Raw genomic sequence first — 25,628 nt, 5'->3', positions numbered from 1 at the left:
CAACTCTTTACAACCCCATGGACTGCAGCCCACCAGGCTCCTCTGCCCATGGGACTTTCCAGGCAAGAGTACTGGAGTGGGTTGCCATTGCCTTCTCCAGTATAATCCTAGTGGCTGAGAATATAAACCTTGGAGTTTGTCTAGGTTTGAATCCCAGCTGTACCATTTAGCTATATGATCTTTGGGATTTATTATTATTATTCATCTAACAGACACAGATATAGTTTTTTATGTTCCAGAAACTGTTGTAATTGTGTGAGAAATATTACCTTATTAAATCTTCCTAACAGTCCTATGAGATATTATTACTGCGGTCTCCCTTATGCTCCCCCTAGGTGGTTTCTCCATTTTAAGGTGGAGGTTACACTAGAGTTATTGAGAGGATGAGTGGGACTGTATATAGAGAGCACAGTGCACAGTGGCTGGACCACGACAGTGTGCATTCTCTGTTGACTATTATTTTTTCTGAGAAAAGCAACATTTTTGGCAAACTGCTACCTTCACCAGTAATGTAATGGTTAGACTAGTAGGAATCCTTCCCTGCAGGGTTTTCTAAATGCTTACAGGAACTTTCCTTTTCCTGAAGAATTTTTGAGTTGGTCAAGTAAAGTCTCAGAGCATCTAATTCTCTCTAGACATGATCAGCACCTTTGGGTGTCCTGTGTCTTTGGGGCCAGGTGAGATCTGAATTAGTTTGGCAGGCTGTAATTGATGCGGTGGTTAAGAGCCAGACATGACTGAGCCAGCTGAGCATGCACGGGTGAGGTCTGAGTTACCATGGCTGCTCTGCCAAATCCAAACCTGTATCCAAGGGATTATTGAAGGGTCACAAGTCCTTTTTTTTTTTTTAACTTTATTTCAAAATAATATCAAACTTACGGAAAAGTTGCAGAAACAGTACGAAGTTCTGATACCCTTCATTCCAGTTTCCCCAAATGTTAATATTTTATCACATCTGCTTTGTTATATTTTCTTTATATGTACATATTGTTGTTGTTGTTGTTTGTTTACTAGGTTGTGTCTGACTCTTTGCGACCCCATGGACTGTAGCCTGGCAGGCTCCTCTGTCCATAAGGTTTCCCAGGCAAGTGTACTGGAGTGGGTTGCCATTTTTTTCTCCAGGGGTTCTTCCCAACCCAGGGATCAAACCCATGGCTCCTGCTTTGTCAGGCAGATTCTTTACCACTGAGCCACCGGGGAAGTCCTTTATATATATACATACATGTATGTAAATACTTAAACTTTCCTGAGCCATTCGAAAAAGTTGCACAGAGTAAACCCTTTTACCCTGAAATACTTGAGTGTGTATTTCCTAAGAATAAGGACTTTCTCTCACCTACCCACAATTCAGTAATCAAAATCAAGAAATGAGTATTGATATAATGCTAATTTTTACAGCTTTTATTCAGATTTCATCGTCTTCATTAACATTCCAAGAAAATCGTCTAGGATCATGCATTATGTTGTCGTATCTCTTTAGCCTGCTGTAATCTAGCACAGTTCTGGAGACGTTTTGTCTTTGGTGACCTTGGCATTTTGAAAAGTATGTGCCAGTTATTTTGCAGAGTGTTCATCAGTTGCACTCTCTCTGCTGTGTTCTCATGTGTAGGTTCCTCCATGATTGTGTAGTCTGGGCAAGCGCACCGCAGAAGTGAGGTTGTGTCCCTAGTGTATCATGTCGAGAGTCATATAGTATCTTTTTTCCTATTTTTGTTGATGTTAACTTTAATCACGTATGGTGCCAACCAAGTTTCTTCCTTGCAAAGTTACTATTTTTTCCTCTGCAAATAATAAGTATTTAGTATGAAGATTGGATCTATGTAAATATTTTTTTTTATTATCAAACAGGTACTAGCTTTAGCATCCATTGATAGTTCTTGCCTGAAATAATTATGATGGTTGTCAAATGGTGATTTTTCTAATTTCACTATTTCTTTTATATAATTTAATTTAAGAAAGAGCTCTCTCATCTCAACTGTGTGTTTGCTGATTTATATTGGTATGGACTCATGGTTTTCTGTGTTTTTCCATGGTTTTCTGTGTATAATCTGTTGCTATTGTTACTTACTTTGATGCTCAAATTGTACCACATTGGCCAGAGGGAGCTCCTCCAGACTGATCTCTGTGTTCTTTTGACATGACTTTGTTATTCTTTGAATACTTTGTTTTCTGGCATAACAAGTTGTTCCAGGCTCATATTATATTTTACCTGTCAGAGTCCTGAAATCAGCTAGGGACCCCTAGTTCCTTTTAGTGGAGAATGATATTCAGAAGTAAAAATCTAGACTCCAATGTGTTTGATGGTACTGGAGTAACATTGCCTGTAGGTCGTCTAAGTGGAAAGAGCTTGAATACATATATCCCCTATGTAGCCCTCAGCTCAGAGAAGGCAATGGCACCCCACTCCAGTACTCTTGCCTGGAAAATCCCGTGGATGGAGGAGCCTGGAAGGCTGCAGTCCATGGGGTCGCTGAAGTTCGGACACGACTGAGCGACTTCACTTTCACTTTTCACTTTTGTGCATTGGAGAAGGAAACGGCAACCCACTCCAGTGTCCTTGCCTGGAGAATCCCAGGGACGGGGGAGCCTGGTGGGCTGCCGTCTATGGGGTCGCACAGAGTTGGACACGACTGAAGCGACTTAGCAGCAGCAGCAGCCCTCAGCTATATAGAAGATATGGGTATATATGATATCTACATGGTGAGTGAAAGTCTCGATCCCATGGTCCAGGCCAGAACACTGGAAGAAGTAGAGCCGGAAGGGAAAGAAGCTTTTCCCTTCTGCAGGAGATCTTCCCAACCCAGGGATCAAACCCAGGTCTCCCACACTGCAGGTGGATTCTTTACCAGCTGAGCCCAGGGCCATGCGTCTATATATTTTTACATATTAAAAATGAGTTCATACTGATAGCTCTCATTCCAGTCTAATAGTATTAATACAAGATTTATTCTAGACTTTGCCTGTTCATATATTTACAATTCTCTTTCTAAAAGTAAAGAAATGTGACTCCTAATTTCCACAAATATTTACTTATTTACTCAATCTGAGGATACACATAAAATAGTTTGGATTCACTAATTTATTTCATTGTGGAAACAAAACTACTAACTAGAGTTCAGTATTCATTTACAGTTCTTTATATCTGTAGCCTAAGGATAAAATTACTAAAAAAAATACTGTGTTCAAATGTTAGGTACACGCCCTTTTAATGTAGTTTGTTAACCCTTTGAAATACAGTTAAGTTCATTTATTTCTAGTTGTGTTCTTTTTTAGTTTTCCCCCTTTTTGATTTTGTTTGCTTATTTGAGTATGTGTGATGGTAGTATTAGTCACTCAGTCGTGTCTGACCCTTTGCAACCCCATGGACTGTAGCCCACCAGGCTCCTCTGTCCATGGAATTCTCCAGGCAAGAATACTGGAGTGGGTTGCCATGTCATTCTCCAGGAGATCTTCCCAATCCAGAGATCAAACCCAGGTCTTTACTTAACAGATTCTTTACTGTTTGAGCCACCTGACAAGCTGTGTGATGGTAACGTAGTTCTAAAGGTTAGAACTAGGCAAAAAGGTGTACTGAGAAGTGTAACCCTTACTCATTGCTGCCTCTTACCCATCCTTCCATTGTTCCCATTCCATTTTACCCACCCTCTGTAAGTGACCAGTATGCCTGGTTTCTGGTTTATCCTTCTGTTTTCTTTTGTACTAATGAGCTGGGCGTACATGTCTGTCTGCTTTCCTTTCTTTTTCTATTTGTAGGACTTCCTATGTATAGTGAGTATTTGGTTCTCCAGTAGGGATATTATACCTTTCAGTCTATTTTTTGGCCTTACAGTGACTCATCAACATGTACCTACTCAGTACATCTGTATAAACACATAGTGATTATACATAACTTGATTTAGGTGTTGTGTTTGGTATACGGCTTCCCAAGTGACGCAGTTGGTAAAGAATCCATCAGCCAATTCAGGGGATGCAAGAGACGTGAGTTCAATCCCTGCGTTGGGAAGATCCCCTGGAATAGGAAATGGCAACCCACTCCAGGAATCTTGCCTGGACAGTTCCATGGACAGAAGAGCCTGGCAGGCTACAGTCCCTGGGGTTGCAGAGTCAGACACGACTGAGCACTCATGCTTGCGCACCTTTGGTGTGCAGTCTCATTACTTTATAGTTACACCATCTTGCACAGTGATAACTACGCTGTAACATTTTTAATTTCTCGTAGAATTCCTTGATTGAAATAAGGCTAGTTTCTTTCCATTGTATGTAGTGCAGATATTTAATGATTGTCATCATTGCAGATATTTAAATGTGTTTTTGTACATTCTCTTAGGTAGTTTAAACATGGCTGAAATAAAAAGTTATAAGTTCCCAAAGAATAGTTAACTTTTTTTTTTGCCTGGTTGTATGATGAAGCACACCGGTACTTAGTGTCTCTCTCTCGCTCGCTCGCTTGCTCTCTCCCACACTCTCACAGCAACAATAAGAATGTCAGCTTGTCTTCTTGATCTTGGTGTGGGGAGGGTGCTTTCAGTGTGTGTGCTTTCACTGAGTGTGATGTTAGCTGTGAGTTTTTCATAAAGACCCTTTATCATGTCATAGAATTTATTGTTTATTCCTAGCTTTACATGTTTTTATCATGAAAGAGTATTGGGTTTTGTCATGTGCTTTTTCTGCAGTCGTGGAGATGATTGTGTAGAGGATTTTCTCCTTTGTTTTTATTAATATGGCATATTATTTTGATTTTCCTATGCTGAATTAGTCTTGCATTCCTGGGATAAATCCCACTTGGTCTTAGTGCATAATCTTTTTAGTGTACTGTTGGATTCAGTTTGCAAGAATTATATTGAGCATTTTTGCATTTATCTTCTTAAGGGGTATTGGTCTGTAGTGTTTTTATATTTGTCTCATTTTGGCTAGGGAATGATGGCTTTATAGAATGAGTTAGAAAGTGTTCCTTCCTGTTCTATTTTTTTGGAAGCATTTGAGAGTTGGTCTTAATTCTTCTTTAAATGTTTGGTAAAATGCCCCAGTGAAGCCATCTGGTCCTGGGCTTTTCTTCGTTGGAAGGATTTTGCTTAATGATTCAATCTCTTGTTATAAATCTGTGGAGATTTTCTGTTTCTTCTTAAGCCAGTTTTAATAATTTTGTGTTTCTAGGAACTTGTTCATTTCACCTAGATTATTTAATTTGTTAGTGTACAACAATTCATAGTATTCTAATATTCTGTCTTTTTGTATCTGTAAGATCAGTAGTAATGTTTGCTCTTTTTGATTTTAGTTATTTGAAACTTCTGTTTTGTAAGAACAGAACAGAACAAAAAAGTCTAGCTAGATGTTTGTTGAGTTTGTTCATCTTTTAGAAGGACTGCTACTGCTAAGTCACTTCAGTCGTGTCCGACTCTGTGCGACCCATAGACGGCAGCCCACCAGGCTCCCCCGTCCCTGGGATTCTCCAGGCAAGAACACTGGACTGGGTTGCCATTTCCTTCTCCAATGCATGAAAGTGAAAAGTGAAAGTGAAATCGCTCAGTCGTGTCCGACCCTCAGCGACCCCATGGACTGCAGCCTTCCAGGCTCCTCCATCCACGGCATTTTCCAGGCAAGAGTACTGGAGTGGGGTGTTAGAAGGACTAGCATTTGGTTTTGTTAAATCTGTTTGCTGTCCTTTGTTCATCTCCACTCTAGTCTTTATTTATACCTTCTTTCTGCTGGCTTTGGGTTTACTTTGCTTTTCTGTTTTTAGTTCCTTAAGGTATAAACTTGGGTAACTGAGTAAGACCTGCTGTCTATTTTAATGTAGATGTTTAGAATTCCAAATTTTCCTTTGAGCACTGCTTTTGCTGTATCCCATGAGTTATTTGTGTTTTTGTTTTCATTTGTCTTAATGTATTTTCTCATTTTATTTTTGATTTCTTACTTGGTCCATTTGTTGTATAAGAGTGTGTTGTTTAATTTCCATTTACTTGTGGATGTTCCAGTTTTCTTTCTGTTAGTAATTCCTCACTTTATTCCATTATGGTCAGAGAAGATATGTTGTATGAGTTCGTCTAAAGTTTACTGAGACTTGTTTTGTGGCCTAACTTGTTAGTCTGGGTGGAGTGTTCTATATATGTACAAGTGTTGAACAAACTGTGGTTAATCTGTGTATAACTTATAGTTGATCCTCTGCATCTGTGACTTCTCCATGTCTGTGGATTCAGCCAACCTCAAGCCATATAGTACTGTTGAAAAGCATCTGTGTGTATGTAGACCTGAGCAGTACAAACCCATGTTGTTCAAGGGTTAACTGTCTGTCTGTAGATTAGATTGGTTCATGTTGTTGTTTAAGTCCTCTGATTTTGTACTGATATGCTGTCTAGGTATTCTATCCGTTATTGAAAATAGACTATTGAAGTTTCTGTTATTGTAGAACTATTTCTCCCTTAGTTCTGTCAGTATTTCCTTCATATATTCTAGGGCTCTGTTGTTAGGTGCATATATGTGTTTAATTGTTAGGTCTTCCTGATGAATTGATCCATTTATTATAAATGTCCTTTGTCTCTAGTAAAAAGTTTTGTCTTAAAGTCTATTTTGTCTGATATAAGCATGGCCATTCCACTTTTGATGACAGGTTGCTTGGTATATCTTTTTCATCCTTTTGCTTTCAACTTAAATATGTCTTTTAATCTAAAATGTCTCTTTTGTAGATAGCATGTAGTTGGATTGTATATTTTGGTCCATTCTGCAAATTTTAGCACTTTGATTGGAATACTTTACATTTAATGTAATTACTAGTAGTTTAGGATTTACACCTGCCATTTTGCTGTTTATTGCTGTATGTCTTATTCTTTTTTTACTTTCATCCTTCCATTAGTGCCTTCTTTTGTCTTAGATATTTTCTAGTGTATCATTTTAATTCTCTTTTCATTTTTTTTGCTATATATTTTTGAGTCATTGTCGTAATGATTGCTCTGGAGGTTATAATTAATATCTTAATTTATAATATTTCAGTTCTAATTGAAACTAACCTAATTTTAGTAGCATATAAAATGCTACTTATACAGCTCCATTCCCTCCCTCCCTTCTTTGGACTGTTATTAATACACAGATCACATCTTTAAGCATTGTATGTTCATCAACCAAAATTTTAATTATTATTTATGCATTTGTATTTAAAATCAAATAGGAAGCAGAGTTACAAAGAAAAAATAAACATATGCTGCCTTTTACGTGGACTTGTGTAATGTTACTGATGGTCTTTATTTCTTAATGTATATTCAAGTTATTGTCTAGTATCCTTTATTTAATACCTGAAGACTCCCTATAGAATTTTTTGCAGCAAGTGATGCCAGCAAGTCCTTTCGGTTTTTGTTTACCTGGGAATATTTTATTTTCTCTGTAATTTTCAAAGGATACTCTCTTCTGGATATAGAATTCTTGATTGACACACTCTTCCTTTCATTAGTTTGTCTGTGTTGCCCCACTGCCTTCTGTTCTCCATGCCTTCTGATGGGAAATCAGCTGTTAAACTTTGAGGGTGCCTAGTATATCTTGAGTTGCTTCTTGTTCTTTCAAGATTCTTAGTCTTTGACTTTTGACAGCTTAATTATGATGTGTCCAGGTAGTGATCTCTGAGTTTGTTGAGCCTCTTGCATGTGTGGATTGGTTTTTCATCAAATGAGTTCAGCCGTGACTTCTTTCAGTGTTCTCTCTACTCCTTTCTGTCCCCTCTAGGGCTCTCATTTTGTGTATATTGGTAATCTTGATGGTACCCCACTTGAGGCTGTGTTCGTTTTCTTTCGTGTTCCTCAGACTAGGTCATCTCAGTTGACCTATCTTAAAGTTAACTTATTCTTCCTTCTGCCTGTTCAGATATATTATTGAGCCTTTCTAGTGAATTTTTCATTTGTTTTTACAATTCCACAATTTTACAAATAATTTCTTTTTATTGGAACATAATTCTCATTGCTTTAGTTCTTTACATGCAGTTTCATTCAGGTTTTTGAACATATTTAAACTATCTAATTTAAAATTTTTGCCTAGTAAGTCCAATGTCTGGGCTTCCTCAGTGACGGTTTGTATTTGCTTTTTTTCTCGTTGTGTGTGGGCCATGCTTTCTTGTTTGTTTGCATGCCTAATAAATTTTGGACACTTAATATTTGGCAACCCTGGAAATCAGAGTCTCCCTTCTCCCTTAGGGTTTGTTATTGTTGTTGCCTTTTGTTTACTGACTTTCCTTGAACTTATTCTGTAAAGTTTATATTCTCTGTTAGGTGTAGCCACTGAAATCTGCTTAATGAGCTTAGTGGTGAGCTAATGATTAGACAGATTTCCTTAATAGTCTAGAACAAGTAAGTCTCTTGTTCTTTGCTAAGTGGCTCTGTGTTCATATTAGGGCTTACTTTCAAAACTCAGGCAGTTTCCTTAACTCCTACTTCCCATGTGCTCAGAGCCTCAATATCAGTCAGGATTGAGAGCTGAGGACCTTTTCAGATATTTCCTGAACGTTTGTATGTTCAGCCCTGTATGTACACAGTTATATACATATATGTACCCTTTTAGATTCACAGTAAGATGTCAGATTTTCTGCACATCTCATTTCCCAGCTTTGATTAGTTTCTTGTTCCAAATTTTTCACTGCCCCATGCAAGTTCATGGTTAAGCAATTGCTGCTGATTGTTTTTGACAAATGAACCCAGGAAAAGGGTGTTCATACTGGGTTATCTCATGTCAGGTCAAATAAGGACAAGAACTTTCAGACAGGCCAAAAAATGACAGTTCTCTACAAATGGGGCTTTTAATGCATGCCAACCCTGTTTTGACCCCTCCTGTGGCTGCTGAACTGGTGGCTTTCATTGTAATTGCTATCTGTTGATTTTCAAGGCTGCCCCTGAGCTGGGGAGAGGAGGATGGGTATAATACATGCTGAAACACCACATACAGTAGCTGTTTTCCTTGAATAAGAAAAAATAAATGTTCCCTGGATTGTTACAAGTCTTTGGTTAATTTCCAGAGTACTTAAGTTTGAGTTATTGCCAATGTTCTCATTGCATTAATGGAGAAGATTTTTGGAAGTCCTTACTCTGCCTTTTCCGATGATATCACTCATAATGAAGTATGAATAATAATTTTAAATGTCTTTTATTTTTATCCATGTAGTTATCCATTTCTGGTGCTCTCTATTCCTTTATGTAGATTAAGGTTTCCATCTGTTATCATTTTATTTCTGCCCAAAGACTTTTTAATGTTTCCTTTAGTACAGGTATGTAGATGATGAATTCTTTGAGCCCTGTTACGACTGATAAGGTCTTTATGTCATCTCTGTGTCTACAGTACTTTTGGTTTTGTTGATAGTTGATAATTTTCTTTATTTGTGTGGCTTTGTCGTCAGTGCAGTTTAGATCTCATGAATAAGAGTGTCTTCATTGCCGGGTGTGGGCTTCTCATTGCAGTGGTTTCTCCTGTGGCTGAGCACAGGCGCTAGGCTCCGAGCTTCAGCAGTTGCAGCATGCGGGCTCTGGGATACACAGGCTTCAGCAGTTGTAGCTCACAGGCTTAGTTGTTCCATGCATGCCAAAGCTTCCCAGACCAGGGATCGAACCTGTGTCCCTGTGTTGGCAAGTGGATTCTCATCCACTGTATCACTAGGGAAATCCTCCTGAGCTCTTTTGTTTTCTGAAAGTTACTTGGAATAATTAGTATCATCTCTTCCTTGTATATTGATAGAATTCAGTAATGAAACCATTTGAACCTGAAATTTTCTTTGTTGGGGGTTTTTAAAGAAAAATAAATGTAGTATCTTTATCATATAGACAATATATAGAGAGCTAACCAAATTAGCTCTTTGTGACTTCTTTCCGACTGTGCGACTCCTCTGTCCGTGGGACTTTCTAGGCAATAGTACTGGAGTGGATTGCCATTTCCTTCTCCAGCGGATCTTCCCAACCCAGGGATTGAACCCGGGTCTCCCACATTGTAGACAGATGCTTTACCATCTGAGCCACCAGGGAAGTCTTAACCCAATTATCCTTTTCTTCATGAATGGATATTCCTTTATTATCCCTTTAATGTCTGCTGAGTCTATAGTGAGATGACCTCTTTCACTCCTGATATTGGTAGTATTTGTCTTTTTTTCTTGATCAGCCTGAGAGATTTATCAGTTTAATATTTTAAAGAACCAGATTTTGCTTTTATGATTTTTCTGTTTTTCTGTTTTCAGTTTCTTTGGTTTTTGCTTTTTATTTTTTTCTTTGAGTTTAATTTGTTCTTTTAGTCTTAAGGTGGAAGCCTGCTTCACTGATTTGAAACTTTTCTAATAGAAACATGTTAATGCTCTAATTTTTCATCCAAGCAGTATGTTTTAGCAGCATCATAAGTTTTGATGTATTTTCATTTTCACTCTGTTGAAATTATTTTCTAATTTCCCTTTGACTCATGACTTATGTGTATTATTTAATTTCTAGTTATTTGGGGATTTTTCCAGGTATCTTCATGTTACTGATTTCTAATTTAATTTCATTGTAGTTATAGAACACACTTTGTATGACTTCTGCTCTTTTCAGCTTTGTGTGATCTGTGTTGGTGAGTGGTCTGTATATGCGCTTGACAAGAATGTATGTTCTCTCTTTGTTGGGTGGGACGTCCTACAATGTCATTTGAGTCCAGTTTGTTGATAATGTTCAGGTCTCCTGTGTTCTTGCTGATTTTCTGGCTCCTTGATCTATCTGTCACTAATAGAAACTGTTAATGTGTTTACGTGTGATTGTAGGATGGTCTGTCTCCTTTAATTCAGTTTTTTCTTCATGTACTTTGAAGTCCTATTGTTAGGTGCATACTCATTTATTGCTGTATTTTCTTGGTAAATTGACTCATTATTATTTAATGTTCTTTTAAATATTGCTCAGTTATTAACTCCTTGTTCTAAATAAGCACTAACCCATAGATGAAAATTTAAGAAAACAACTGTTCGGTGCTTCTGTTGCTTTTGAGTTTTGTAGATGGTCCCAGTGCTCAGGGACAGGCATTGGAATCTGAACGTGGGACTGTATAAGAGGACTAGGCATGTGCCTAAAAGCCTTGCCCTGGTAGAACTCGGAAGCTGGGGCGCAAGGATTCAGCTTCTGAATTATATGCTTAGCATCTTAAATATATAATTCCTGTATCTTTTATTAAAATCAAATATGGGTGTATGGCAAAACCAATACAGTATTGTAAAGTAAAATAAATAAATATAAAACTGAGATAAATAAAATACGGGGAGCTTCAACAGCTGTGTGAGCATAATGAAGAGCATCCAGAAGGTGCGATACCAGGCTGAGAGCTGAAGTGCCTGGAGTGTTGTGTTCAGGTCTTTCTGTTTTTCAGGGTTTGTGTTTTTTCCCCTGAGTTTTTATTGTGAATGTATTCAAACATGAAAAAATAATACAGTGAATACACGTATACTCCCCATGTAAATTTAGTACTTCTTGCTGTATACACATTTTCCTCTTCTGTATGTGTGTATATGTATAGACATGCTCACTCTCCATTTTAATAGCTGAACCAATTGAAAGTTGTAGGCATCATAACACGTAACACTTCCTGAAAACTCCATCATGCCTCTGCTTTATGAATAAGACTATTTTCCTGTGTCATTATAATATCATTCCTAAGAAAATTTGAAAGTAATTTCTTAATGACATCTGTTATCTAGCCTTATTTAGATTTATGTAGTTGTCCCATATTGTCTTTTACAGCTTTTTTCCATACTGGGTTCCAACCAAAGTTCATATTTCGTCTCATTTGGTGTAGACCAGTGGTTCTCAACAGGGGACAGTTTTACCCTCCAGGAAATGTTTGGCAGTGTCTGAAGATGTTTTAACTTACTGCTTTAGTCTTTTCATTTCCTGTAAATGAGAAGTTAGGTTTAGAAGTTTAATTAGATTCAAGTTACATGTTTTGGATGAGAATCCTTCATCTTTGTATACTTCATATTGTGGCGCCTCAGGAAGCTACCAGGTCTGGTCGCTTGGTTAAGGTAACGAATGTCAGATGTCTACTGTCTAATTTCTTCTTAGCAGTTTACAATATTGGTGGTGGTCCTCTGACACCTTGTATGTCCTGCCATGATGTTTTAGTATATTTAGTAACAATCCTTACCTGAGTCAGGTAAGGAATTGTAAAGAATGATTCTTTTAAATATGTCATTCTTTTCTTCCTTTATTACCAGCATTCTTCGGTAAGAAAGAGTCTTTCTCCTCTTATTTTTCCCTTTTAGTATTTCTCTTTTTTTTTCCTCTTATTTTTCCTGTTTAGTGTTAGTATTAGAATTTTTATTTACTCAGTATTTAAAAAATTATTTTATTTTTGGGCTGTGCCGAAAAAATGCAAGATCTTAATTCCCTGACTAGGGATTGAACCTGTGTCCTCCACTGGAAGTGGGGGCAGGGCATGGGGCTTAACCACTAGACCGCCAGGCAAGTCCCTGATTTAGTATTTTAAAGTCTGTTTCAGTCATTTTGAAAACTGTTTATTTGTTTTTGTCTGCACCGGGTCTTCCTGTGGCGTTCACTGTGGCAGTCCCGGGTCTGATGGTGGCATTGTGGTATTCATGGTGGCATCTGTTGTAGTTGTGGCATGTGAAGCTCTCAGTTGCGGCATGTAGGATCTAGTTCCCTGACTAGGGATCGAACCTGGGCCCTCTGCATTGGGAGTGCAGTCTTAGCCTCTGGACCACCAGGGAAGTCCCGCAGTCATTGTTCTTGATGCTCCAAAACTGACGCAGATGTTGTCTCCTTCAGACCCTTTCCTTTGTGCCTTTGACATGATCTCATTAATATACTAGTTTTTTGAGGACTTCCTTGCCTTCTTAACAGCCAGCTGTCCCAGTTTTGCTTTGTTTATGTTTTTACCCATTTATCATTTCTTTATTATTATTATTATTTTTTACTTTACAATATTGTATTGGTTTTGCCATACATCAACATGAATCTGCCACAGGTGTACACATGTTCCCCTTCCTGAACCCCTTTCCCACCTCCCTCCCCATACCATCCCCCTGGGTCATCCCAGTGCACCAGCCCCAAGCATCCTGTATCCTGCATCGAACCTGGAGAATGGCATTGAAACATGTATAATATCATATAAGAAATGAATCACCAGTTTTGCTTTAAATTTTCCCAGCTCTGGCCATGGAACTAGCCATTTCTCTAAATAGCCCTTTTTATTTCTCTAAATAGGGCCTTTTTAGGGGGGAATGGTGTTTAAAACTAAGATCTGGGAGCTGGGTATGCTCATTGCTACTGGGTTGTCCTTGTTTGTAAGTCCCTTTAGTCAACAGAACTATAAAATACTTTTTATTGTTAAAGTATAAGTTCCTATTGGTATTTCCAATTCAAAATTAACCTGTTTTTTCTTTTTCTTTTATATTTTATTTTCTCTTTAATAAAAAATCTTGCTTTCTATTGATAATAATACTGTTCCTTACTTGCTTCATCCTGCAGTAAGCATCATATGTTTTAAAATTATAGTAATTGGTATTCTTCATTAATTCTTGGTTTCCTTTAGTCTCTAGAGTAAAGGTTAAGGTGTCTTGGGAATCCTCTGGTGGCCCAGTGACTGGGACTCTGGGCTTTCCCTGACATGGGCCTGGTTTCAGTCCCTTCGGGAAACTAAGGTTCCACAAGCTGCATGGCATGACACCTCCCACAAGGTTTAAGATGTCTTTGTGGTGTGTCTCTTGTTCCTTAGGATTTGTCCCACTAAAGATGTATGGTCATGGTATTGTGTTCAAAATGAGCTGGAAATCACTGTATTCTTTGTATGGTACTTTAAATACGTGATACAGTTAGATTAGTTTCTCTGTTCAGTGTTTGGGTTTACTGCTTGTGTTTTTGGTTTGCTTTTGTTTTGCGAATGTAAAATACTTAAAATTTTTCAAAAGTCAAATCTATATAAAGAGTCTTGCTCTTATCTCTGTTGCTTCTACCACACACACACACACACATATATATATATTTCCTAAACAAAATGTATATATGTACTGCTCTCTGTCTTGCTTTTACTTATATATTCTAGAGATCTCTCCATTTGAGTTCATAGGGCTTTTCCTTTTTCTGTGCAGTTGCATTGTACTTCATCGTGTGGATGTATGATAGTATCTATTAGATTGTTTCTAATACAAATAAGCCTGTAGGATATAACCTTTTATGTTTCATATTTATGGAAGTATATCTTGAAAGTAGAATCCTAAAACCAGGGTTGCTGGCTCAATGAGTGAATGAATAAGTGATTTTCTTAGATGTTGTCAGAGTCCCCCTCCATCTAGGATTCCTTTAAGTGATAATCCTATGGGATCTTAGACTCTTAGCATGTGTAGAAGCATATCTATTTCTGCACAACTCAGTAGCATAATGTGTTGTCAGATTCCTGATTATTTCCTTTCTAAGAGCCAGAGAAATAATTCTAGCATAGTTTTCACTTTGCTTTCTCTTATATCTGAGGCTTGGGGGGCTTCCCTGGCAGTTCAGCTAGTAAGGAATCTGCCTGCAATGCAGGAGACCCTGGTTCAATTCCTGGGTCAGGAAGATCCACTGGAGAAGGGATAGGCTACCCACTCCAGTATTCTTGGGCTGCCCTGGTGATAAAGTCTGCCCACAGTTCAGGAGACCTGGATTCAATCCCTGGGCTGGGGAGATCCCCTGGAGGAAGGCATGGCAACCCACTCCAGTATTATTGCCTGGAGGATCCCATGGACAGAGGAACCTGGTGGGCTATAGTCCGTGGGATCACAAAGAGTCGGACACGACTGAGCACCTAAGCACACAGCATAACTGAGGTTAGAAATTTTTTCATATGTCATTTCCTATTTTCCTTTCAAATACAAGGTCACATCTGTTGCCCATTTTTCTGTCACAGAGTTTTCCCTTTTTTCCTTCATTTTTAAGAGTTTCACTATGAGGGAAATCAGCCTTTTGTGATAGAAAGTTGCAGTTATTTTCTCTAGGCTTGTCATTTGTGTTTTGACTCTTCCTGCCCCCATACAAAAATTTATATAAGATTAAATCTGTCAGTCTTTTTTCATTTCTTTTGAAAAGCATTCACTATTCCTAGGTTATAGAGAAACTTATCTGTATTTTCTTCTAGTACTTGTAATTAATTTTTACATGTCGATTCCTGTGGAGTTTATTTTGGTGTGCAATTTAAACTATTGACCCAATTTTATCTTTTTGTAAAAAGCTGTCCAGTTCTGACACTATTTATTAAAATTCCCATTTTTCTCCAATGATTTAAAATAAAATATTTATCGTATACTAAATATCCATTGCATACATGGTTTTTTTGAACTTTATTCTGTTCCATTGATCTAAATAGTCATGTGCTTTACATGCTTCTAATTGTAATGCTTTTATAATGTGCTTTATATTTATAGGACTAACTCACTTATGTTTATTTTTCAGGATTCTTTTAACTGTTCCTCCTTGTTTTTCCATATGTGTTTTAGAATCAATTCATCTAGTATCAGAAAAAGTTTTAAAAAATTATTTTCACTGGAATTGTACTAAATGTGGATATTAACTTTAGAAGAATTGATGTCCTTGTAATGTTCATGTCCAAGTACAAGAGATTGTTTTCATTGTTTCAAGTCTACTTTTATCTTTCAGTAGTTTCAAAAGCTTTCCTGAGGTGTTGCATTCCAAGTATTATATCTTTTATGTTTCTGTTATAAACAGGGCCTTTTCGCCCACTGCGTCTCCTAGCTGGACGTTTTATGTATATAAGAAGGCCTGCATTTTATGTTCTGCCACCATGGTAGTTTCTATTTCTTTTTAGCACCAACTTTCTCGTATTTTCCAGTCGTACCATCATATCATCTGCAATTAGAGGATTTTCTCCCATTCTGGCCCTTATGCTTCTGTTTCGTTTTGCCTGATTGTGTTGGCTAGCACTTCAATACAGTGTTAAATAGTAGTGGACATTGTGGGCATCCTTGACTTGTGTTTGCTTCCCTCCCCCAAACTGTCCATAAAGTGAGGGAAGAGAAGGTCCCTGCATTCTGAAGAATGTAATACTGGATGAAGCCATCCCCATCCCCGAGTAGAATGAACCATCTGAAAGTGTCAGTATCACATAAAAGCTACAGTGTGCTGGTGTTAGGTGACCATATTCTTGCCCCAACTTTGTGTAATGTTACCCCTTTTTACAGGTGTGTGTGTGTGTGTGTGTGTGTGAGAGAGAGAGAGAGAGAGAGATTTAATTGTATGCTTTTACAACATCTTTAATGATTCATTTAAAAAGTCCTTGAAACATTATGTTGCGGTTAGGCTTTCCTGTGGGCTTCCCTGGTGGCTCAGCTGGTAAAGAATCCACCTCAATGCGGGAGACCTGGGTTCGATCCCTGGGTCGGGAAGATCCCCCAGAGAAGGGAAAGGCTGCCCACTCCAGTATTCTGGCCTGGAGAATTCCATGGACTGTATAGTCTATGAGGTCGCAAATAGCTGGACATGACTGAGTGGCTTTCACTGTATTAGACTTTCCTGCTGCCTGTTTCTGTGCTCAGGCTATTGTAAGGAGGCTTAAACTCTGAGAAACAGCACAGAGAAGTCTATATGACTCATAGACTTCTCTATTTTTTGATTGATAAATCAAAAATTATGTTGATATTTTCCCCCTCAATAAAGGTAGCTCAAACATTAGAAATGATCATATATGCCTTTAAAATTATGCTCCAGATGCTTAATTTTTATAATCTTTAGGATAGAAACATACTCACAGTTCTCATTTTTATTTATTATAAAATTGCAGCATAGAAAGTGGTGTATCTAACTTCAGTATGCACGCATGTGATCTTCAGTGCCTGATCTTGTATAGGTACTGAGTACTTTGTAAATTGAAACTGACAGACCAGAAAACTGTACTGCCTCTTCCCCTGTGGGATTCTCTTTTGGAGAGGTGGAGTTTCTTGGTTAGCTTTTCCTTTGTCCTACCAGAGCCATTGCATTGGTCATAGTGAAGCTTGGAAGAGATGGATGCATGCTACTAGAAAAACAGCTTGGCACATGCTTTATTTTGAGTGAACTTTCATAATTGATATGGTACTTCTGTAAAAGCAAGCATACTTGTCAGCTCTGGTAAGACATGGAATGCCGTAATGAAAAGAGCTCTGGCTTTTGAATCTAGTCATCTGGATTCTAGTCTTAGCTCTTTTTGACCCTCAGCAGTGTATTTATCCTTGTTAGGTTTTCTGTCAAATGTTAATAGTAAGCTGAGCTTATAACCGTCTGAGATCTCTTCCACCTCTAAATCCTCAAGACAGTAGAGCAGATACGGGTATGATGTTGACTGTTGGCTTGTTGATGCTCTTATTTGAGGCATTTTAAGCCCCATATCCCTATTTTTATTTTGACAGTTAGTTACTTTAGGGAATATATGTGTGTGTGTATGTGTATATATAGAGTATTCTAAATTTAAATGAGAATAAAATATTTTACAACTGTCCTCTTAGGCTAGCACAGTCTGTTACAGAAGGTTCTGTAGGATCTATTCTTAATTCTTAAAGTGAGGGGAAAATTTCCTTCATTTTCATGGTGTTATCAATCTAAAATAGGTACATTATCCTAGTTCTGTTCCATGCTGCTTTAAAGTCTTCAGAATTCTTTTAAACAACATTTTTCCCTTTGATGGTGATCTTTTTAAATATTCAGTTTTTTCCCTCAGCCTGTTGTGCTAGGAAAACTGATTCTTTAGGTTTACAGCCTTTAAAGCTATTATTTCTTGAGTCATATCTTGATATCTACAGTACCTATGCTTTATGGCCTCTCCTTCCTTTATTTGAAGAGTCCCAATATTAAATCAGTTTTCAGAAAGGAACCAAAAGCAGGCAATCAATTATAAACATGTTTCACTCTGGATGTCATTGTTTTTTTGCCAATAAAGTATCCAGATGACTTGCAAAATGCATTCAGTTGATAAAAATATTTAAGATTATATTGCTGTTTAGCTCTGAGAAGCAAATCTTTCTTGGGGTTTTACATGTTAGATCTATTTATTTGTCACATCGTGGGAAGAAATGTTGAAAGGTTGCAAGGAAAGATAAGGAGTAGATGAAAAGACTGCTGAGAAGGTGAATTTTTGGCAAAGTTTTGAAAGTAAATGTGCAATGATAGGGAAAAAAGGATGTTTCCTAAAATAACCTAGATTTTTAAAAAATTAGATTTCTTTATTAATCTTTGGGATCTTGTATGTTAAACCATGGGATTAAATAAACTTAGTATCATTGGTTGCCTATAATTTAAAGGTTTAGAAACAAAGATTTGGGGAATAAGTTGTTTCCTGTCTTTAAATGTATTGTTGGAGCACAGTGCTTAGTTCCAGATACTGTAACTGATACTGAGCATCTCTCTCTTGGCATCAGGAGTTTGAAGTTGTGGGAAGCAAGATAAATTTGAAAGGTTCAGAGTATAAAATGTAATCTAATTGAATACATATATTTGATGTCTTATTTCTTAATAATTGAAAATGGTTGACTTGGTGCAAACATGCTTAGTTGCTAAGTCAATTTCTGTGTTATAAGTGGACATTTGATAGGCAGTCAGTCGCTCAGTCGTGTCTGACTCTTTGTGACCTCATGGACTGTAGCCTATCAGGCTTCTCTGTCCATGGGATTTTCCAGGCAAGAGTGCTGGAGTGGATTGCCATTTCCTTCTCCAGGGGATCTTCCCGACCCAGGAATCGAACCCGGGTCTCCCGCATTGCAGGCAGACGCTTTACCATCTGAGCCACCAGGGAAGCCCATTTGATAGACAGATATTCTTTATTACTTACGTTTGAGATACAGGAAAAGCAGAGACCTAGATGGAAATAAAAGTAAACTTACATGTCACAAGCATTTATTTTCGGTGATTTACTTTTGCCTAAAGTAATTACTTTGAAACTGTTGACAGCATAGATTTGAAAATGCATTTACAACAGTGATTATCCCTAAGCAGCATAATGTATCATCTGTCCTTTTTATTTGGCTTTATTCGTATGTCTTCTACAGATAGGGGGAGGTAAAATAAAGCCCTATATTTGTAAGGAAGGCATTTTACTTTCTTTTTGCAAACTGTTTTCCACCTTTATTACAAGATAGTTTTTCTGTTGGGTTCCTCTCTTTGAGAGCCTATTTGGCTTTATTCGTATGTCTTCTACAGATAGGGGGAGGTAAAATAAAGCCCTATATTTGTAAGGAAGGCATTTTACTTTCTTTTTGCAAACTGTTTTCCACCTTTATTACAAGATAGTTTTTCTGTTGGGTTCCTCTCTTTGAGAGCCTATTTGGCTTTATTCGTATGTCTTCTACAGATAGGGGGAGGTAAAATAAAGCCCTATATTTGTAAGGAAGGCATTTTACTTTCTTTTTGCAAACTGTTTTCCACCTTTATTACAAGATAGTTTTTCTGTTGAGTTCCTCTCTTTGAGAGCCTTTTTGTTTCCTTCATTTAAGTACCAAGATTGTGGAGGTTTCTTGTCTTTACTTTTGCCTTGCTCTTCTCTCACAGTGATAGAGTTATACCGATTTTCCCTCTGGTACATTTAATACATATGATATTAGACAGTTCTCTGGAACTATTCAAGTAGACATGAAATTTTACTCAAATAAGTATTTATTTGAGCATTGAGTTAGATATCTATGATGCCTTATCTTCCACTCTCTGCTCAGTAAACTAATAGTGTTGTCTCTAAACTGTTTGTGACTCATCTAAAGGTTAATGTAGCAGAAAATAAAATTTATCTTCAATTTTACCTTGTGGAATCATTCAGGGGTGGAATGTCATTATCTGACATATTTTGAACACCTTTTGGGGAATAATGCTTAATCTGCATCTGTCTGTATTATTGAGAAGATACAGGGAAAAGTCAATAGTATAGATTATGTTTCTCACATTTGAGTTGAACCTGATATGAACACCTGATATAACATATATAGTGTTATCCTTAGTGGGCACTCAGTAAATACTCGTTCATTAAGTAAGGAGACGGGTTCTGTATTCAGCTCTGCCACTTAATAGACAGTTTTCCTTCTTCTGTACGTACTCTTTTAGAACTCAACTGGTTTGCATCTCACTAAGACAAATTAGAGAGCCAAATAATACAATGGGTCAAAATACTGAGTGTTTTCATATATATGGAATCTAAAGAGATGGCACTGGTGAATTTACTTTCAGGATGGCAAAGGAGAAACAGACATAGAGAACAGACCTGTAGACCTGGGGGGAGGAGAGGAGGGAGAAGGGAGATGTATGGAGAGAGTAACATAGAAATTTACAGTACCGTGTGTAAAACAGATAGCCAGTGGGAATTTGCTGTGTGATTCAGGGAAGTCAAACAGGGCCTCCGTGACGTGCTGAAGGGTGGGGGGCAGGGAGGGAGGGACATGGGTGTACCTAGGGCTGACTCTTGTTGATGTATGACAGAGAGCCACAAAATTCTGAAAGCAGTTATCCTTGAATTAAAACATTAAAAACGAAAATACTGAATGTTTTAAAGGAAAACAGCTGGCACTGGCACAGTGTGCTACTCTGAAGGGGGGAGGGCGAGACCTGATGTGCTGCTTTGGGATACGCTGGCCAGATAGGGTGTGGAGAGATCATGGTTTAGTCCAAGTGTCGAACCAGGGACATTGTGCAGCAAGAAATGGTTCTGTCATCTGGGAATATAGCCTGGTATAGGACGTAGAGATTGCCTAGGGGCTAGAGTCGTTTTATTTCTTTTATGAATAACCCAAATTTCATTTGGCCCTGGGCCAGTGAGGGAGTGGTTAATTTCTGGGATTCTTTAGAATCATTTTGAGAGTAATATCTTTTAAATTATTAGTCTTCCTGTAATTAAATATAGAACATTGAATTTTGACATACACCCTCTGCTTCCTACCCTCTGTCATTTATTTCAAACCCACTCTTACCCAGTACTCCATGGAGCCTCAGTTTTCTTTTTACCTGTTGTTCCATCTGTTGAACAACTTCTCAGCTATGGCACTGTATAAGATAAGAGTGTCTCTGTATGTCAGTTTGCGATCAGTGATCACATGCCAGGTAAGTTTCTGGGTGTGAAGAGCTGCTTCAGACTCACTCTAGCATTATGGTAGCACTGCTGCTTTTCTCGAAGGAGCCATGCTGCCACTGAGAGCAGGAAAAGGAGTGGGCTCCTACCCTCTGTTTTCTTCTCCTCCTGAACTGAAACTGGAGTGTTGTAGTTCTTCTCCTTGTAGTGGGGGGTTTCTCCCTTGGCGCAGTATCAAGGATCGCCGGTTCAGCCCTCGTCCCTCCAGAAAGTAAAGCACTACCTACCTCTCTCCCTCATCCCTTTCTAAATTAGCTTCAGTATTTGAGTCTCAGAGAAGGGTTTTAACAGTTCCTAGACTCAAGTCCAGAACAGGTTCCTAGAGGAAGCTTTTCTAGGGTCAGGCTTCCTTGTGGATCTCGTGGTTTGGCTGTCCTTCGTTTGGACACCACAGAGCAGTCTTTTCCCTCTGCGAGATTTCTCAGTTCCTGCTCTATGGCTTCACAGGATCCTGAGATTCAGTCCACTGCTGTGATTTGGTTTCTCCTAGAACCTCACCTCTCTTTTATGGCACCCTTTAACTTTTTATTTTTTTATTTTAATTTTTAAATGTTTTTTGGCTACACCAAGTCTTAGTCGCTGCACACAGGGTCTTTTTAGTTGCCACATGGAGTATCTTTAGTTGCGATGTGTGAACTTAGTTGGAGCATGCAGGATCTAGTTCCCTGACCAGGGATCGAACCCAGGCCCCATGCATCTAATAGCATGGAGTCTTAGCCACTGGACCACCAGGCAAGTCCCTCCTTTGACTCTTTTCAAATCCTGCCACCACTGATGGAACACTTACTACTGTTTCTCTAGGTAAGTTTAAAAATCATCCTTTGGAGGAGACAGATTGAATGAAAAAGAGGTACTAACTTGCCCTGGAAGATTTGACCTAATGTCTCCATTTGCCCTTGTAGATCTAAAACAAAATAGGTTAGAGGAATTTCAGAATGTAAGAATTAGCCAGTAGGCCAGCTTCTAGCTATAATTTTGATGAAAGAATCAAAGAAGAATGACCAGATAACTATTAATACATCTTTTATAAATTTTGGTTTTGATGTCAGCCTTTTATTTTTCTTCAGTTGCTTTAGGTCGTAACCAGCCTTTGAAAAAGGAGAAACCTAAATGGAAAAGCGATTATCCCATGACAGATGGACAGCTGCGCAGCAAGAGAGATGAATTTTGGGATACTGCACCAGCTTTTGAAGGCCGTAAAGAGATTTGGGATGCCTTGAAGGCTGCAGCACATGCTTTTGAAAGCAATGATCATGAACTGGCACAAGCGATCATTGATGGTGCAAACATAACGTTGCCACACGGTAGGTCTAGTTATCTTCCAGAACAAAGCAGAGCGTCATCAGCTCCTTTCCAATGGCCATAAACCAAATAGAAAGTGGTCATTTTCCTAGTATGCGTTATTCTAACTGTTTTTCTTCAGTGTAGTGAAGAGGAGCATTCCTCTTTGCTTCTTTTAGCTGGAGATAGGTTTACTCTATGTGTGTGTGTGTGTGTGTGTGTGTTGGTCTCAAGAAAGAGAACACTCAATAAACCTGTATTTTCTTTTTTATATATATTTATTATTTATTTAGCAGCACTTAGCTGTGGCATTGGAGAAGGAACCTTGCCTGGAGAATCCCAGGGACGGGGGAGCCTGATGGGCTGCCGTCTATGGGGTCACACAGAGTCGGACACGACTGAAGTGACTTAGCAGCTGTGGCATGCAGAATCTTTTAGTTGTGGCATGTGGGATCTAGTTCCCTGACCAGGGATCGAACCCGGGCCCCCTGCATTGGGAGCATGGAGTCTTAGCCACTGGACCGCCAGGGAAGTCCCTAAACCTGTATTTTCTAACTTCCATATAATCTAGCTCTCCATCAAGGCTTCCCCCTGCCCCAGTCTTCTGGAGGTTCTACTTCACTGATTTCCTGCTTGCACTAGAGAAGCAATCTCAGATTACATCTCAGAAGCCATAGAGAGTCAGTGAACTCACCTTTAGTCGTTAGCCTTCATCGAGGCCTGTTTTCAGCATAATGAGCAAACCTAAACTTGGAAGTGAGTCTCATGTATTTTTAAGGACAGTTCTATGATTGTATCCCTGAGCATTATTAGAAACCTCTCTCCTTTGCTTAGGAATGTGACTCTAAGAACCACCATAAGCTTTGAATGTTTCCAGGGACACATATATCCTGGACACATGCATATCCTCATATTTAGTCTCCTGGATTAGAAACAAATTTCATGCTATACTAAGATTTAGATGTTAATTTTATATTATAATCTTGTTCTGTTTACTGTATTTATAAATTTTTCTTGTCACTTTTTCAAGTTAATATTTTTCTAAGTTGTCTATCTTGTTCCTATATACTCTTTTGTGTAGTTTTCTATTTTTCTATTTCTGTTTTTGGTTATACTTTTATTGGTTGTTTCTTTTTCAGTATCCTCCTATTTTTTCTCCCCTCCCTCACCTCCCCAGGAATCTTTAGTAAAAGGGAAAAGATTCATATAATCTGAAGAGAAACACAGCTATGGATCAGTATCTTCCTTTATTTGTCTACATTTTGAAAGGAGCAGTGCTTTCCACTGTTTATCTGCTTTATGTCCTTTGATTCCTTTTCAAATAAAGGATGTTCAACTTAGTAACCTTCCCAGTTTTCCAAATCTCCCTTAATTTTTTTGAATTAATTGTATATCTAAGAAACTTTTTAAAAATAGATCAGATCAGATCAGTCGCTCATTTGTGTCCGACTCTTTTCGACCCCACGAATCGCAGCACGCCAGGCCTCCCTGTCCATCACCAACTCCTGGAGTTCACTGAGACTCATGTCCATCGAGTCAGTGATGCCATCCAGCCATCTCATCCTCTGTCGTCCCCTTCTCCTCCTGCCCCCAATCCCTCCCAGCATCAGAGTCTTTTCCAATGAGTCAACTCTTCGCATGAAGTGGCCAAAGTACTGGAGTTTCAGCTTTAGCATCATTCCTTCCAAAGAAATCCCAGGGCTGATCTCCTTCAGAATGGACTGGTTGGATCCCCTTATATATATTCCATAGCTATCTTATTCTTTTATTAATGAAAGCTTATTAGGATTGTCTTGGGTTAGTAACATTGGCACCCACTATATATAGATCACTTTTTCTACACAGGTATAAAAATGATCCCTTCTACTTTTGAAAAATTTATAATAGAATGCTATTTTAATATGACTCTTAAGTTGCTATTTTCATGGATAATCTCTGAATTCTTTACCTCTTACGTGACTGAAGTACACATCATTTTGCTCCATTACTTTTTTTAGTTCTATAATTTGTCTTCAGATACTATCTTTATATAATATAAAGGGAAGGGCTTTCCTTTATAATTGATTTTATCATCCTCTTTTTAATGCTTGTGAGTGAGTGAGTGAAAGTTGCTCAGTTGTGTCCGACTCTTTGTGGCCCCATGGACTATATATATAGTTCATGGAATTCTCCAGGCCAGAATTCTGGAGTAGGTAGCCTTTCCCTTCTGCAGTGGCTCTTCCCAACCCAGGGACTGAACCCAGATCTCCCACATTGCAGGTGGATTCTTTACCAGCTGAGCCACAAGGGACCCCAAGAATACTGGAGTGGGTAGCCTATCCCTTTTCCAGCGGATCCTCCCAACCCAGGAATCAAACCGTGGTCTCTTTCATTACAGGCAGATTCTTTACCAACTGAGCTATCAGGGAAGCCCTTTATCTTCTATTTAAAGCAGAATATATTTGTATTTCTAAGGCCTACAAGTGGAGTTGGGGGTGTTCTTTATCTGTGATTGTCTTAATTTAGAAGCTCAAGACCCAGAACCTTAGAACTTTAACTTCCTTACTTTGTACTTATCATAGTTACCTATGGGAAAATCTGATTTCATTCAATAAATTATGGCCTTGTTTACAAGTTCATGGAGGTATCATAGTTCTGTTTCATTTAAAGTGGGGCCTACACATGGGCTCAATCTCTAAAAACTCAAGTCTCCCACTTCTGCTTTTATCTGTGTGAACTGAAGAGACATGATCCTGGCAGCTCCAGCAACTGACAGATTAAGGAGAATTATTCTGGGAAATTTGAGAATATTAAATGAGCTTCTACTCTTCCCCTCTATGTTAAGGAATATTTTCCACTTTAGCATGAAAGAATCAAATAGACTTTCTTAAGCTTTCTGTTTGAAAGTTCTATAATAACTTCCTGTGTATTATTATCATTGGTACCCTTGATTGATTTCCCTTGTTCATATCTGAAACTTACCAATAATGTTTGTTGAATGGACTTTTAAATTATGTTTTGTCATATACTCTAACTCACCATCAGTTTATAGCTTAGCTACTTCAGTTCAGTTCAGTCGCTCAGTTGTGTCCGACTCTTTGAGACCCCATGAATCGCAGCATGCCAGGCCTCCCTGTCCATCACCAACTCCCGGAGTCCACTCAAACCCATGTCCATTGAGTCGGTGATGCCATCCAACCATCTCATCCTCTGTCGTCCCCTTCTCCTCCTGCCCTCAATCCCTCCCAGCATCAGGGTCTTTTCCAATGAGTCAACTCTTCGCATGAAGCGGCCAAAGTACTGGAGTTTCAGCC

The 25,628-nt window shown here is 38.4% G+C and overlaps 1 protein-coding gene across 1 annotated transcript in view; it reads left to right on the top strand.

Annotated features, from left to right (window-relative positions):
* The window catches only part of UBTD2 (ubiquitin domain containing 2), a 63,044-nt gene that overhangs the window by 22,153 nt on the left and 15,263 nt on the right, over nucleotides 1-25,628 (top strand). The window contains exon 3 of the mRNA XM_010851306.1: nucleotides 22,122-22,358. Within this exon, the coding sequence (XP_010849608.1) occupies nucleotides 22,122-22,358 (237 nt within the window). The remainder of the gene's footprint in view (nucleotides 1-22,121; nucleotides 22,359-25,628) is intronic.

This window comes from Bison bison, unplaced genomic scaffold (assembly GCF_000754665.1).
Source record: "Bison bison bison isolate TAMUID 2011002044 unplaced genomic scaffold, Bison_UMD1.0 scf7180017864301, whole genome shotgun sequence".
NCBI lineage: Eukaryota > Metazoa > Chordata > Mammalia > Artiodactyla > Bovidae > Bison > Bison bison.
Note: the sequence above shows the minus strand (reverse complement) of the source record. Positions and strands in the feature narration are given on the sequence as shown.